Below are 17,187 nucleotides of genomic sequence, written 5' to 3'. Positions count from 1 at the left end.
TAAATCTGGTTGTTGGGCTTGGTGCGCAGGGGCCGGGTGATGCTGGTGGCCTGTGATATACAAGTGGTCAGAAATGATCTGGTGGTTCCTGCTGGCCTTACACTCTATGAGTCTGAGGACAATATTGCTCATCCTCCATAGAGCAACACTGAACCTGATGCTTTTCCTCTTACAAGGGGATGACTAGCTCACCTCTATATGAGTGAGGCATCTTGGAGGTATTGAATCAGCCTAAATATTTGCGGCTTGATATCTACATTAAATAAAGTGAAATGAAAAAATAATGAAACGGTGACTGTATTACATAGACTACTATATAGCAGCAAGGCATTTCCTGGTTGATTTGAATTGTACTGCCCAGAGGGACTTTGATCTCAGTTCTAGAGACTGGTAAACAGGTTATAAATTTCACTTATTGCCTCTGAGTCATCTTTTCATAAGTATTTCTGTCTATTCTCACCAGAGAATCCCAACTGATATTATTAATGGAGTTCTGACACACCAAAACAAATGCTTCTGTACCAAGGACACACAGGAGAAATGGTCATTCATTCTTCCCTGTGCTAGGACTTCTCATCCAAGAAGCTCATGGAAGTTTCCAGATCACTCTGTTTTGTCCTTCTTGGTTGGGTTTCGTTCTTCTGTCTTGATGCACAACGTAAGTACCATAGCTTCTACAAAGGGTTGTGAGTCTAGTGCTGCTGCTGTTATTGAAACTGAGCACTGTGCATACATTTTCCTGAAAGTTTCCTTTACTAAATTCATGTCAGTTATATGATCTTGCAGAGTTTAAAAAATACATTCAGTGAGATATGAAAAACAGTCAGTGACTTCTTAAGACTATCCAAACAAACTTCTGATTTTCCTACTGCCCTTGCCTAGAACCACTACTTAATTCTTTGGAATTGACAGTGACTTTTTACAAATTCTTTTCAATATTTTTAGATAGTTGTCTTGTATTTACAGCTGGTGCTGGCCCACTATCTCATACGACCTCATAAATAAACTGGGGAAATATAGTCTAGAGATTAACCTACTTTAATGTGAGTACACAACTGGTTGGAAAATCATACTGAGAGTAGTTATCAATGGTTCAGACAAGCTCGAAGGGCATATTGAGTGGGGTCCCTCAAGGATCTGTCCTGAATCCAGTTCTATTCAATGTCTTCATAAATGATTTTGATAATGGCACAGAGAGTACATTTCAAGTTTGAGGATGATACCAAGCTGGGAGGGTTGCAAACGCTTTGGAGGACAGAATTAGAAATCAAAATGATCTTGACAAACTCGAGAAATGGTCTGAAATAAATAGGATAAAATTAAATAAGGACAAAAGCAAAGTACTACACTTAGGAAGCAATAATCAACTGCACAAATACAAAATGGGAAATTACTGTCTAGGAAGGAATACTGCAGGAAAGATTCTGGGGGTGATAGTGGATCACAAACTAAATAGGAGTCATCAATGTAATACTGTTTCAAAAAAAGCGAACATCATTTTGAGATGCATTAGCAGGAGTGTTGTAAGCAAGGCACAAGAAGTAATTCTTCCACTCAGCACTGAAAAGACCTCAACTGGAGTATTGTGTCCCGTTCTGGGCACCATACTTTGGGAAAGATATGGATAAATTGGAGGAAGTCCAGAAATGATGAGAGGTCTAGGAAACATGACCTATGAGGAAAGATAGAAAACAATGTGTGTGTTTAATCTGGAGAAGAAAAGACTGGGGTGGGGGGGACATGGTAATGGTCTTCAAGTACATAAAAGGCTGTTATGAAGAGGGTGATAAATTGTTCTCCTCATCCACTGAGAATAGGACAAGAAGTAATGAGGCTTAAATTGCAACAAGGGGGATTTAGGTTAGACATTAGGAAAAACTTCCTAACTGGAGCAAATTACCAAGGGAAGTTGTGGAATCGCTATTATTGGAGGTTTTTAAAGAGCATGTTAAACACCTGTCAGGGATGGTATAGATAATACTTAGTTCTACCTCAGTGTTGGGGACTGGACTAGATGACCTACTGAGGTCCCTTCCAGTCCTACATTTCTATGATTCTATGATTCAATAAGATACCTAGACTGCAGTGGAGCGTGAAAACAATTTAAGAAGTTGTAAAGTTAGGATCTGTTGTAACTTTGGATTCCCTGTTAATGTTGTTTTATTGGCTTATATGGGGTGGTGACATTGTATTTGATATGTGCTGTATATAATGATCAATTCAATTGAAGCTGCTTTCCAGCATACTGCTGTATGAAAAGGAGCAACAACAGTGTCATTCATTCAGGTTTCCATCAGGATTTTTCCAGTACATTGAAAAATCCTGCCTTTCCATGCGTCTCCATTTATAACATCTCCATGCTGAGGGGCTACAGAAGTTTTTTTGTTTTAAATGGCATTTTTATGCTAATGAATCAACCATAGTCTAGTTGTAGGTCTTGCCTGTGTAAACACAACTAAGGGCCAAGTTCCATCCATCCATCCAAGGTGATGGGTGCTGAGCAGTATGTCTAAGAGCAGAATTTAGATCAGGGGTGGGCAAACTATGGCACGGGGGACACATCCGGCCTTCTAGAAGTTTTAATCTGGCCCTCAAACTCCCGCCGGGGAGTGGGGTCTGAAGCTTGGAGTGGGATCTGCGGCCAATGGGAGCTGCAGGGGTGGCGCCTGTGGATGGTGCAGCGTGCAGAGCTGCCTGGCTGTGCTTCTGCGTAGGAGCTCTAGGGGGGACATGCTGCTGCTTCTGGGAGCTGCTTGAGGTAAGCACCACCCAGAGCCTGCACCCCTGACCCCCTCTTGCACCCCAACCCCCGCCCCAGCCCTGATCCCCCTCCTGCCCTCTGAACCCCTTGGTCCCAGTCCAGAGCACCCTCCTGCACCCCCAACCCCTTATCCCCAGCCCCACCCCAGAGCCTACACTCCCAGCCGGAGCCCTCACACCCTCCTGCATCCCAACCCCCAATTTTGTGAGCATTCATGCCCCACCATACAATTTCCATACCCAGATGTGGCCCTCGGGCCAAAAAGTTTGCTCACCCCTGATTTAGACCTAAAAATCAAGCCATAATGAAACCTCCCCTTCATTTACCCTTCTAAACATGCTATAAGAGCCCTATTCTCCCACCACAGATATAAGTAACTTCTTTGGCTTTCATGCAATGTTACAGTAGCATTTTGGACCATTAGCATAGGATCCAGTGGTAATTTTAATAAGGATAAGGTGACAAATGGCTTGAAGCAGGACCTTTTAGGTCACAGCAGTAGATGAAGGGTAATAGAGTGGAGTCTTAAGAAGAAAAGGAACAGTGGAGGGTAGGGGAAGAAATACCAAAACAGAGAGAACTAATTATTAATTGTGTACCCGATCCCCCATAAGACTCCATGGGAGTTCTGCTGAGTGTCCCCATAGGCTCAGGCCTGTACTCAGTGCCTTGTAGAAGGATAGACATATGGGGAGCTGGGTGGCATCAAGAGACTTAAAATCCCAGGCTCTGGATCTGCTGCAATCTTAAACAAAGCAAAAATCTAGACTATCCATTAAACAAAGCCCTGGGGAATAGAAGCAGCGACCATAAGAGTAAATTCTGTACCATGAGCCCCAACACTGTTTTGGTGCCCAGGGCTGCAGAACAGTTGGACTACAAGAAATCCTTTCCCCCTGTCTCTGACTGGCCTGGTCAGGAGCCACTAGAGGTAGGAAGATGTTGTTCTTTGTGCTAAAGAACAATGGGAAGATGTTGTTCTTTGTGCTAAAGCAATGCATTTAATCCTTACATATTATTTGAATAGAGGAAAAAATTAATACAAATCCCAGAGCCTGTGGCAGTCCACAGCTCTCTGAGCTGTTCCTGCATCCACAATCCCTCCTTCCAAAGTGAGCAATGGCCTCTGGGAAGCCACATCCGTCATCCCTACCCAACAAGACAGCAGGCAGCCTATGGAGTAGCTACCTATGGCAGGGGAATAGCAGTCTGCTGCCTTTCTGACCAGCTACTAACAAGAGTGTGGGGAGAGACAGGTAAGGGAGAAAAGTGCACCTACTGCATGGGTGCAAACCCATGGAAGGCAATGAAGTTGCATATGTGACCATGAGGATACAATTTGCCCTGAAGCGCCTTTCCTGCTGTCAGCAATGCACATGGAGGAAAGAACCCACTTGATGCTGAGAGCTTGGTTGAGTTTACAGCTATGAAAAACCATCACTTTCATTGTAAGCTGCGCACATTTGATCCTGAGTCACTGAGATACAAAAGCCTAGGGTGCCGTTTTTACAGAGACACTTTTCAGAATAGTACCAGGCTTTAAAGGTACTGATTATTATCTACAGAGACCAAAAAGGGTCTAAGGTCCAGCTACCCTGGAATTCATGTCCCTGTTACATCACAGCTCTCAAGACATAGACCTTTGTCCTGCCAACATCTAAGATGTGAACAATCTCATTGAGTTCAGTGGGATTACTCACACACATACATGTGTGCAGGACCAGAGCATGAGTGTGGATTGTTGTTTCCAGTTGTCAGGGTGGAACTCCAAGGGGCTAATTCAGGACATTCTAAACAGGGAGCAAATGGTTGTGGGATTCGGTAGTGGGTCAATGAAACCTGAATCTTGCTATTTTCAGGGCATGGAGCAGAACATGTTTCTTGATTAGACTTTCCCCAGCTTGTCATATCCCTAGTATTACATGTCTCTCTGTTGAAGTTGGCAATTTTTGATTGCAGATATTTTTGGAGCAGGCTTGGGTTGGTGCAAAGCAATTAGGTTGGTGCAGAGTCTTCCCCTGATTTCAAAGGAATTTTATTGTATTGTTTTAAACCAACTAAATTATGCCAAGATACCCAGAGTGATGGACACAATGTGGATTTTTTTGTAAACAATATATAATGTAATTACTGGGGTTACTCTGTACCCCAAACCTCTAGGATGCCAGTTGTGTGCTCACTGTGCCATGTCTCAGAGGCAAGCATGCTAGGTGATTCAGCATCTAGGCCTTGTAGGTGCAAGCCCCGGTGGGCCCCAATGACCCCTCAGTCACATGGCTAAGAGAAAGGTTTTTGCTAGGATTGGAAGGAATGGGGAAAGGTTGCAATTATCCTAGGTACAGAGGCTTAAACAGTTTACAGTTCGCACTGAGCAACAGTGATTCCTGTTGAGGTCCCTGGGGCAGTCCACTTGAGAGTCAGGGCTCTTCAGGCCTAGCACCTGCCGCGCCTTCTCCAGTCCAGTCTCTATTCAAGCAAACAAGCATATGTGAGTTTACAAGCCAGGCTCAGTGAAGGGATGTCTACAATGCCATAAAAGACCCATGGCATGGCTGCGTCTGGCCCAGGTCAGTTGGCTCGGGCTCACGGGGTTCAGGCTGTGGGTTCTATAAAACTGCAGTTCAAGCTGGAGCCTGGGCTATGAGGCCCTGCAAGGGGAGAGGGTCTCAGAGCCTGGGCTCTTGTCTGAGCCTGAACATCCACACTGCTATTTTTGGCTCCATAACCCGAGCCCTGTGAGCCCAAGTCAGCTGAGCCGGGCTCTGAGACTGAGTGCTGTGGGTGTTTCAATCACAGTGTAGACATATCCACAGTGTCTCATGGGGGCCCATCTGCCCTGGTTCACTGCCCAGCTGCTGCAGTTCTCCCATAAGCCCCACTCAGACCTGCACCCCACTATAATGTCCGGCACTCACAGTCTGTTCCACAAGCAGCTCTGTTCACAGTTCCTGGGGTTTCCCTCCAGCCTCCTACTGCTGTGCAGTTCCTGCTCCCAAACAGAGCCTGGCCACCTCCTGGTTCAGGACCTTTCCCCTTACCTGGCCACTGCCCGGAGAACAGCATCAGGGAAGGGGCTGATGGGAAACATAGCCCCTGCTTAGCCAGAAGGAAAGAGAAGTACCATGGGGAGAGGCTGATGGAATCCACAGTCCCCTGCTTTGTAGATCCAACAGAATAAATAGTTTACCACCAACTGATATTAAATAATTATTTTTACCTTGTACAATCACTGGAAATGTTACCTTTGCAGTATTTTATATAAGTCTCCCTTTTCTATGTAGAAATCACAAGCATAAGTTGTGACAATACACCCGATGAACTACAGCTGTCACCACTGCCTGAAGAATATACTGGTAAGTTCATCTGATTATCCTAGATTTATCTTATCAGTTCTGCACTATTTTAATATTTCATGGAACTTCTGTAAGGATGTTTTACAAAGACTCTGTATTATCATTACAGTATTTATATTATAGTTGAGTGTCAAGGCCCAACTGAGATTAGGGTCCATTGTGCTTGGTACTGTACAAATGCATATGAGAAGATATTCCCTGTGCCAAAGAGCCTACAATCTAAATAGACAACATAGACGAAGGGTGGGAGAGGAAATAAAGGCACAAAGAGGTGGAGTGATTTGCCAGAGGTGACACAGATGGTCAGCACCAGAGCCAGGAATAGAATCCTGGTCCCCTGAGTCGCAGTCCAGTACCCTATCTACTGCTTCACTATTGGCAACAAGTGGCAACAAGCTAAGGATTCTATCCATTTAACTATGAGGGCCCTTCTGAGCCTCAGCCAAAAGGCAAGTGTATTGTGGCACCCTACCAAGCAGTAGTAGTAGTACCAAGCAACTCAGACAGTAGAAAAATCAGCCTGCTGAAAAAAGGTGGCTTTTTGCAGCTTGCTAAGTCTCTGGCTTCATTTCAAAAACTCATCTATGCATTGCACATATCTTGTAGTTCTCTACTTGTTTTCCTTGTTAGTGTAACCCTCTAAGTATTGTACTAAGGTTATTTAACGTGTACCATTACAGAATGTGCCACATGGCAGTTAACCTTGCAGTAGAAGTCTTAACGTTGGAATGTTTGATTTCTTAACCTTGACGTCAATGCGTTAATATATGGGATTCGTTTCTGAACACATAATGTGCCTTGAAGGCAAAGCCCCACACTGAGGTGGCACGGTGATGTCAAGCAAGCACGGTACCTCCCAGTGCAAGGAGGTGTGGGCACAGCAGCCCACCGGAGAGTGCGCAGCACCTTCTCCCCACTATACCTAGGAAGGGAATGTGTATGGAGAGAGGTATGACCTGTTTTCTGCCTCTCTTCATCGATGCCCCCTTTGGAGAGGCTAGTGCAGTAGCTGAGGACAAAAGGGTGCTACTGTATCTGACTCCTGCATGGGGATAGAAAGGAGAGGAGGTTTCTTGTACCCTGTCCCGTCTTGATATAATTTCAGAGGGACTGGGAACAATGTTGCCCTTAAGTGTATGTGTGCTTGTGTGTGTGTGTGCTGTTGCCTGATCTTTAGACTATGTATTAATTATATTGATTACTTAAGAATCCCCAGTTATCACTTTGAGGGTTGACAGGTTCTTGTCCCAAGATCAGGCCCAATATTATTTAAATTATTATGTAATTGGGAACTCTGATGTGTAAAGTTGCAACACTCGCACAATAGGAACTCTGTTATATTTACAAATATAGTTTATTAATACATTTAACACAGTCACAAACACCCCAACTCAGTAAGATAGATAGAGATACTACAGAATGTACATCTGCACATTCATGTACCCACATCATCTCCTGTAGAACAACCTGAAATGTGAGCCATCATCTTCCTGATCACATCACCTTCCCCATCATCACCAATGGCATCCCCCAAGGGCTACATCTCTTTCTCCTAGCGGCCCTAGGCTGGGATGCCACTTTTATAATACATTATGCTGAGGCCACTATGTTTGATGCATATTCAGTAGGGGATTTTTCCTCTTTTCCTTATTTGTATTTCCTCACCTTACTAATGTTGGACTGTCTTTTTCCTATAGGTTAGTATATCAGTGATCTCAACTTATCATCATATACGTCCATTCATTACCATGGACCTTTTGTGGTTAGGCATCACATTTGTTATTTCTGTTCTCACTGGTTATCTCGGTTCTTTTCAAGTTCCAAGTTGTGGTGTACTGTTAAGTTTAAAAGGGTATGAACTTAGGAAAGCCCCTATGCCAACCTGCTTTAACGCATCCTCTATGTTAAAGGTCACAGCCATACATGGACCTTATGCTTTAGCTCATCACCATCTATCTAGGTGAAAGGTCCCAAACATATGTATGCTAACTTTGCCTTAGCTCAACATACAGGATGTGGCCTGCAGGTCCCTTGTGTTACAGCCAAAATATAATATAAACTTATAACCCTATTATAGTAAAACAAATAATCAAATCTATAAGAAAATAAGAAACTTATAAGAAAAGATATATAGGCAAGCAAGCAGACTAGCCTTAGATGTATCTCATGTACCTGTTATGTACTTCAGTTCATTGCCAGGACACTTCCCTTAAACTTTATTTTCGCTCCCCAAATACTTGGGGTTTTCCGTTGGGCCATTTATCTGTGCAAAGTTTATCTGTTCAAAGTTCATAGGCCTCAGGCCTTATGCTAACTTGCTGAAGCTAATGTCTTACAGGACGCAGGCCTGTAGATTTCTTGCATTACTGCTGAATATAATGCAAAGCAGAATAAAATGCAAAGCAGTGAATATAGCAAAGGCAAACTAGCCCACTGAGCTACAGTGCGCGCACATGCTTATGTAGGCACATATACACTGAACGCCCTGTTAGCGGGGACAGTTACCAAAGACGGGTCTCTGTAAAACACCTGTATTACTAAATGAGCAATATGCATCGGCTCCATATTTTTTTGTGAAAAAATAAAAACATATATTAACTATTAATTAAATTTTACTGGAAGTACCAGTCACTTATTCAATGCTGTGCAACCTCCCCCTCTTGTGGTTGATTTTTTAATATGCTTTAAATTTACATAGCTAAACATACTCCAATAAACTGCTTCCGGCATATAGAAGTTACTCAATGGCGTATAGAAGTTGATGTTTTAATGCATCTCAAATATCACTTCAGTCTCCAGACAGGAGTAATTAAAGTTATGAAAAGATGCCAAAAACTTTAAAAACCACTCCTAAAGATTGTGTCACTGAGTTTGGCAAGGACAAATTTCACATTGATGGTAATTCGCTGTTCTATACTGTGTGCAGCAAGGCTATAGATTACGTTTGAAGGCAGACAATTATAGGACATATGGAAAGAGTTAAACATAAACTGAAAAGAAATGAAAACAAGAGGCTGAAACAGTGAGGCCATTGACAACAGTAAAGAAACAATGCACTATGACTGGATCATTCGATTAATTTTATTTTATTATAATGATTGATGGCACTGGTAGGCTTCGAACTTGCTTAAAAATTGTAAACATATCAATAAAATATTGTGTTCAACCGATACCTATATATATTGTGCCTAGGGAAACTAAAATTCAGCGTTTCATTTTAATTGCAGAAAAACATGGACTTTTATGGTTTTTTTTACTGAAGAATTTTGATTTTTGTACCATGGAAAACTAGGATCCCTGTTGATCAGGGTAGATGGTATGGAACTGGGTTTAGACTGAAATACCTGTTGGTGACCCAACCTACAGCAACTGATATCTAAGAGAGAGCAGTTAAGATGTTTGTTACCTGAGTCGAATCACTAGTAAAACAAGTGTACCCTTGTTCTCAGCGACCTTTTAATTAGCTATTGTCTAGACTTTGTACTTCTGTGCAAATATAATCCACACTATTGGGCCATAGATAGGGCCCTACCAAATTCACGATCCATTTTGGTCAATTTCAAAGGTCATAGGATTTTTAAAATAGTAAATTTCATTATTTCAGCTATTTAAATCTGAAATTTCACAGTGTTGTAATTTTAGGGGTCCTGACTCATAAAGGAGCTGTGTGTGGCGGGAGAGGGAGTCACAAGGTTATTGTAGGAGGGTTGTGATACTGCTATCTTTTCTTCTCCGCTGCTGCTGGCTGCGGCGCTGCCTTTAGAGCTGAGCAGGTGGAGAGTGACAGCTGCTGGCTGGGATCCCAGCTCTGAAGGCAGAGCCGTCACCAGCAGCAGTGCAGAAGTAAGGGTGGTGTGGTGTGGTATTATCACCCCTACTTCTGCGCTGCTGTTGGCAGGACACTGCTTTCAGAACTGAGTGCCCGGTTAACAGCCACCGCTCTCCAGCCACCCAGATCTGAAGGCAGCGCAGAAGTAAGGGTGGCAACACTGTGACCCCCCCCTAAAATAACCCTGTGACCCCCCTGCAACTCCCGTTTGGCTTGGGACCCCCATTTTGAGAAACGCTGGTCTCCCCCATGAAATCTGTATAGTATAGGGTAAAAGCACACAAAAGACCAGATTTCACGGGGGGAAACCAGATTTCATGGTCCATGACACATTTTTCATGGCCATGAATTTGGTAGGGGCCTAGACATAGAAAATAAAATGAGTACATTATTATTCTTTTATTAGTACCCAAGAGCATGCCAGGCACATCCCATGGAATATAAAGGATCAGATTTCCCAGTCTGAGAAACTTAGACTGGTACCAACCCTGCTAGCTGATTTGCACAGGCAGGTTGGAGTCATTGGGATTCCATGTAGGGACTAAGGTCTGCTTGCATGAATCAGCTGGTAGGCCTGAGGCCTAATTTTGTAGTGACAGGAGGGGAAAGACAGTAGGATGAGGTAGAGGGAGGAAGGGCAGGGGCCATATCAATAAGGTGACATAGTTACTCAATAAGGCTACTGCCCAGCACAATGGAGTAAAACCTTGCTTGACTTATTATTATTTATTTATTTTATTTATTATGTGATAAAAGCACAGAATGAATAAGCAGGAGATCTACTTAGCAAGTTTCTCGGAGGCTATGCAAAGGAAGTGGAGTGTTCCATGAGAAGAGGGCAGCATGGGAAAAAAGTTGTGAGAGAACAAAATGAACAGGGCATTGAGGCTGAGTGGAGTTGTTTGTTGGGTAAGGGAAACAAGTCAGAGTGTGTCAGAGTATTGGGATGGGATTCATAACCAAATATTGCAGACACCATTGGTAATCCTCCTGAGGCTTCCTACTGGAAATGGGCACACTCAAAGAAATTAATTTCTCATCTGCTGGTAACCGCTAAACCAGTGATAGCTTCTCATTGGGAAAAGAAAAATAGTCCAGAACTAGAGGAATGATTCCAAAATATGGGAGGTTGTTATGGAAAAATGCATCAATTTTATGCCCAGCAATACAGATAGAGGACAAACACTTAGATGTTTGGTTGCCATTTATTCAGTACTCAAAGTACATTTATTTGCGAAAACCTAGTATCTCTGTCTATCTTTAATGACTTGATAGACATGTCTAGGTTGGTAAATAGGAGTAGAGTCAGTAGTTACACTTAGGTGAAGTTTGGGGGGAGGGTAGAAGGGAGGGCATTGCCCCCTCCCAAACTGCAAGCCTCAGGCAGGCAGCCTGAGAGTGCAATGTAATGAGTTCTGTCAGAATTTTGTTTGTAAACAGAGTGATTAACAGATGATTAAGATAAGAAAGGGCGGTTAGGATGTTTTCCTAAAGTTAAATGATCTGTTCCAAGCTTGGTGAACTGCAAAAAGTAAGTAGCCTAAATCAGTGGTTCTCAACCTGTTTATCATTGTGGGCCGCAGGTTGAGAACCACAGCGCTGCCCCCTAACACCACCCACGGTCCCCTATGCCCAGCGCCCTGCCCAGAGTTGGGCCAGGAACGGAGCCCTGGGTACGGGCCGGACAGCAGCCGGCAACTGGACCCAGACTTCACGGGGCCAGGCAGCAGCCAGACAGCAGCTGGACCCTGACCCCTAGTGCTTCCGCACATGGCCGGGCAACTGGGACCTAAGTGCCATGGTGCATGGACGGACAGCTGGGACCCTCGGCACTGGGCCAGTAGCAGAGCTCCTGGCGCAGGCTGGCAGCCAGGACTTGAGAAGAGAGCCCAGGAGCGGAGCCCCACCTAAAACCTGGGGTGCTGCAGCATCCTGGCAAACCTCTAGTTCCCAGCGCACTCCACTTCCTCACTGCCCAGAGCCCCCCCTACAAACATACCCACAGACCCACTCTCCCATCCCCTGCCCCCCTGCGGCACTCACCAGCAGTGCCAGGTTTACAATGGCTCCAGTGGCTCCATGGAGCTGGGCCCATGCTGAGAAGGGGCCCCAGCCTGCTCTGCTTGCACTGCGCCCCGAGATCCCGCTGGCTCCCCCTGCCCACCACTTGTTCCTCTCTGCCTGCCTGCTGGTTGGCCGAGGGCTCCTTTCAGCCCCCTGGACAGACCCCAGTGCACCTCCAGCTCTGAGCAGTCTCTGCTTCCCACCACCTATGGGCCCTCACCTGTCTCCCTTGAGCTGAGCCGCCTGGAACTGGTGCAGAAGCCCAGACAGTCTCAGCCAGGTATATGGGTGGGGGGAGAGGGGAACAGTGTGGAGGGCTTAGCTGGGCATCTTGAGGGACCCCGGCCAAGGCAGGTCCTGGCCTCGCTGATCGTGCCACTCCTGAGGGGCCAGAGCGGTTCCCGGCTCTGGGACCAGCCCTGGCTGCATTGCCGGCTCAGCCTGGCAGACACAGTCGCCTCCTAGCAGGGCCAGTGAGTGCGGCCAGGAGGCAGGGCTTGGGGGAGTGGGTCTCTGGGGAGTCTGGGGTGGGGGTGCTGGGCTCTGAATGGGCGGGGAAGATCTGTGTGTGTTGGGGCATTAGGGAGTGGGGGTTCTGTGGGGGGGGTGCTGGGCATCTGTGGTGGGGCTGTGGGCAGGGGTGGTGTTGTGCAGGGTGCTGTGCATTTGTGGGTGGGTCTGGGGGGTGCTGGGAATAGTGGGTCTGGGGGGGCTCTGGCCATAGGGAGTCGGGGGGTGTTGGACGGGGGAGGCTGTGTGGTGTGGCATGCGCCTGCCCCCGAGAGGAAGGGACATGCTGGCAGCACAGGGCCAGGCCACTGTGCATCTGGCAACTGCCGGTTTGTAAATAGTGCCCTTATATGCCCCATTGCCTCTGGCTGGCCCCTCACTCCAGGACTGATCTCCCCGCGCCATGCTCCATTGCCTCCATGGGGGCCCACAAAAGGTGAATCTGGCCCTGCTCACCAGCCCACTGCTGGCAGGAGTGCTGGTGCAGGCTGCAAGATGCTGTCTTACCTCCCCCTTGCCAGACCAGAGCAGCAAATTTTGAATTTTTTTTTAGCACACAGCTGGGCTGCAACTGTGTGCTTATTGGCCGCATGTGGGCCGTGGGTTGAGACTGCTGGCCTAAATGATAGAAAGTAATTGTAGATTTTTCTACAGTTGTTTCAATTGTTGTATTTAAGTAACAAAGTTACTAATATCTTTCTTTGAGACAATAACTGATTTTTTTAGACAAAAAAATGCAGTAGATCTAATCTACCTGGATGTCAGAAAGGCATTTGATATAGTTCCACATGAGAAATTATTAGCTAAATTGGAGAAAATGGGGATTGATATGAGAACTGAAAGGTGGATATGGAACTGGTTAAAGGGAAAACTGCAACAGGTCATACTGAAAGGTGAACTGTCTGGCTGGAGGGAGGTTACTAGTGGAGGGATCAGTCTTGGGACCAGTCTTATTTAACATTTTTATTATTGACCTTGGCACAAAAAATGGGAGTGTACTAATAAATTTGCAGATGACACAAAGTTGGGAGGTATTGCCAATACCAAGGAGGACCCAGACTATCATACAAGAAGATCTGGATGATCTTATAAACTGGAAATGGGATGATATTTAATAGTGCAAAGTGCAAGATCATGCATTTAGGGACTAACAACAAGAATATTTGCTATAAGCTGAGGACTTATCAGTTGGAAGTGACAGTGGAGGAGAAAGAGCTGGGTGTATTGGTTGATCACAGGATGACTATGAGCCGTCAATATGATGCGTCTGTGAAAAAGGTTAATGTGATCCTAGGATGCATCAGGTGAGGTATTTCCATCAGAGATAGGGAAGTGTTATTGACATTATACAAGGCACTGGTGAGACCTCTGGAGTATTGTGTGCAATTCTGATCTCCCATGTTTTAGAAAGATTAATTTAAACTGGAACAGGTGCAAAGAAAGGCTGCGAGGATAATCTGAGGAATGGAAAACCTACCTTACGAAAAGAGACCCAAAGAGCTTGGCTTGTTTAGTCTAACCAATAGAAGGCTGAGGGGAGATATGACTGCTATGTATAAATACATAAGAGGGATAAATACCAGGGAGGGAGAGGAGTTATTTAAGTTAAGTGCCAGTGTGGACACATGAACAAATGGAAATAAACTGGCAGTCAACAAGTTTAGGCTTGAAATTGGTTGAAGGTTTCTAAACATCAGAAGAGTGAAGTTCTGGAGCAACCTCACAAGACAGCAGTGTGGGGCAAAGACTGAGCTTTATAAGTTTATGGAGGGGATGGTATGACAGGACTGCCTACAATGGCGTGTGGCCCATCGGTGAGTGCTTGTAGCAAAAATCCCCAATGGCTGGAGACGGGACACTAGATGGGGAGGGCTCTGAGTTATTACAGAGAATTCTTTCCCAGGTATCTGCCTGGTGGGTCTTGCCCACATGCTCAGGGTCTAACGGATCATCATATTAGGAGTCGGAAAGGAATTTTCCCCTGGGTCAGATTGGCAGAGGCCGTAGTTTTTTTGTTTGTTTGTTTGTTTTGCCTTCTTCTACAGCATGGGGTATGGGGTCACTTACAGATTTAAAGTAGTGTAAATGGTGAATTCTCTGTAACTTCAACTCTTTAAACCATGATTTGAGGACTTCAGTAACTTAGCCAGAGGTTAGGGGTCTATTACAGGAGTGGGTGGGTGAGGTTCTGTGGCCTGTAATGTGCAGGAGGTGATCACGATGGTCCCTTCTGATTTTAGTAAGAGTATCTGAGAAAGAATATACATTACAATTTTAAACCTAACCAGTGTCCCTTAAGTGACTTGCCACAAGATGTCAGAACATGTTAATATTAGAAGAGCTGAGTGGGTCTAATATTTATTTAATTTTCTTTCTTGATATAGGAATTAAATGCAATGCTCCTGTCAGATATTTCTAAATTATTTTCTGCAAAAACATCAGAGTTTTCAGTTGCCTAAGTCAGTGGTTCTCAAAGCTGGTCTGCCGCTTGTTCATGGAAAGCTCCTGGTAGGCTGGGGAAGTTTGTTTACCTACTGTGTCCGCAGGTTCAGCCAATCGCGGCTCCCACTGGCCACGGTTTGCTGCTCCAGGCCCATGGGAGCTGCAGGAAGGGCAGCCAGCATGTCCCTCAGCCTGCGCCACTTCCAGCAGCCCACAGTTTGTTAAGAAGTGTGAGAGTACTTACATGGGCAGATAGATTCAATGTTTGTAATGGCTCAGCCATTCCCAGTCTCTATTTAAGCCTAAATTGATTGTATCTAATTTGCATATCAATTCAAGCTCAGCAGTCTCTCGTTGGAGTCTGTTTTTGAAGCATTTTTTGTTGCAAAATTGCCACCCACAGGTCTGTCATTGAGTGACCAGACAGGTTAAAGTGTTCTCCTATTGGTTTTTGAATATTATGATTCTTGATGTCAGATTTGTGTCCATTAATTCTTTTGCGTAGAGACTGTCCAGTTTGGCCAATGTACATGGCAGAGGGGCATTGCTGGCACATGGTGGCATATATCACATTGGTAGATGTGCAGGTGAACGAGCCCCTGATGATGTGGCTGATGTGATTAGGTCCTATGATGATGTCACTTGAATAGATATGTGGGCAGAGTTGGCATCGGGCTTTGTTGCAAGGATAGGTTCCTGGGTCAATGTTTTTGTTCAGTGATGTTTTGTTCCTCTTACTTAATTGGCCTCTCAGAGTTGGTAAGACAACTCCCACCTTTTCATGCTCTCTGTATGTGTATACATATCTCCTCAATATATGTTCCATTCTATTCATCCGAAGAAGTGGGCTGTAGCCCACGAAAGCTTATGCTCAAATAAATTTGTTAGTCTCTAAGGTGCCACAAGTACTCCTGTTCTTTTAATGATTTGTAAATCTCTTAAAACTTCCTAAGTAAATAAATAGCTGGGCGGGGGGAGTCTAGGTGAGCATACAAATTGATTTCAAGATTTTACTGTTCTATATGTTATAGAGTGAAGAAAAGGATTGGGATATAGAGATGCTATCCAGCACCAAAACCCCAGCTTAAACAACCCAAAACAATGGGCTGGGGATTCAGAGTCTGAACCTGAATCCAAATCTATATTGGACCCCATCTGCATAATGGGCTGAACCATTAGATCTGAAATGCCCCCAAACATTGGTGGAGGAGAGGATTTCAAACCCAACGCTCTCCTCCTGCAACTTGTTCCATGTGGGACCACATAGAGTTCCAGTGATGTTGGTGGTACTCCCTGAGCATGCAGGGATCTGCTCCCGCAGTGGAAGTTGAAGAATGAGGGCTTAAACATCTAACTAAATTTTGCATCTCCAGTAAATCTAGGGGGAAATTACATTGTTTTATTAGCTCTGGATACAGTATCCATAGATGACAAATATATAATAGAATAAAAGTGGTTTTGAATGGCTGAAAAGCTATAAAACTATTCAGAATACAGTTCTGTACATTAGGAAGTTATAGATTAATATCTCATTCATTAATGATTTAATTACAGGTTATGGAATTTATATAAATTCTGCCTTAAAAATATATCACACTTCTTCTGCAAGTAATACTATCAATAATCCATAGTTGATGTATTCTGTCAAAATGTAAGAATTGAAATGAACCAATGCATTTATTTATAATAAAGCAAACTATTTTACTATATTTTCTTTATAGGGGACATTGAATGGATTACAAATATTCCACCAAATGTGAAATTGACATTAGAAGCATTCATATTCCCAGAACACTTACTATATGTGGAGCTATTATTCACTCCTGGATCTAATAATGCAACCGTGAGGACTACTAAGCCACTGGATACTGATGCCCTTGAGGTAGCCTGTTGATTACATTTAAGGCTTAGGTGTAATTTTTTTGACAGTTCAAAGAGTAAAAGGCTTTACGCATTTAAAGTGCTCATCTGCCCTTTGAGCTGGGCTGTACTCCAAAAAGTGACTCAGTAAAAAGCACCCTGGGCTTCTGGGTCCGTCTCTCAATGATTTCTCGATTAAATGGCTTTTACAAGTAATAAACAGTTTTCTGTAACTGTCAGCCCAGCAAACTCAGCTGGATTTTTCCTTCTTATGTATCATCAACAGTAATAAAAGTCCTGTAGGCTAAATTAGGACCAGTCTCCCCTCATCTTCAAATTGTAGCCTCAGTGAAACCTGTACAACCGCA

The 17,187-nt window shown here is 44.4% G+C and overlaps 1 protein-coding gene across 1 annotated transcript in view; it reads left to right on the top strand.

The window, feature by feature from the left end:
* Positions 1-467: 467 nt before the first annotated feature.
* Positions 468-17,187, top strand: part of LOC117874256 (protocadherin Fat 4-like) — an 84,797-nt gene continuing 68,077 nt past the window's right edge. The window contains exons 1-3 of the mRNA XM_034764181.1: positions 468-658; positions 6,043-6,114; positions 16,681-16,841. Coding sequence (XP_034620072.1) covers positions 589-658; positions 6,043-6,114; positions 16,681-16,841 — 303 coding nt within the window. The 5' untranslated portion in view covers positions 468-588. The remainder of the gene's footprint in view (positions 659-6,042; positions 6,115-16,680; positions 16,842-17,187) is intronic.

The sequence above is a fragment of the Trachemys scripta genome, chromosome 3 (assembly GCF_013100865.1).
Source record: "Trachemys scripta elegans isolate TJP31775 chromosome 3, CAS_Tse_1.0, whole genome shotgun sequence".
Lineage (NCBI taxonomy): Eukaryota > Metazoa > Chordata > Testudines > Emydidae > Trachemys > Trachemys scripta.
The sequence above is the reverse complement of the archived record's forward strand: the minus strand, read 5'-3'. Positions and strand labels throughout refer to the sequence as shown.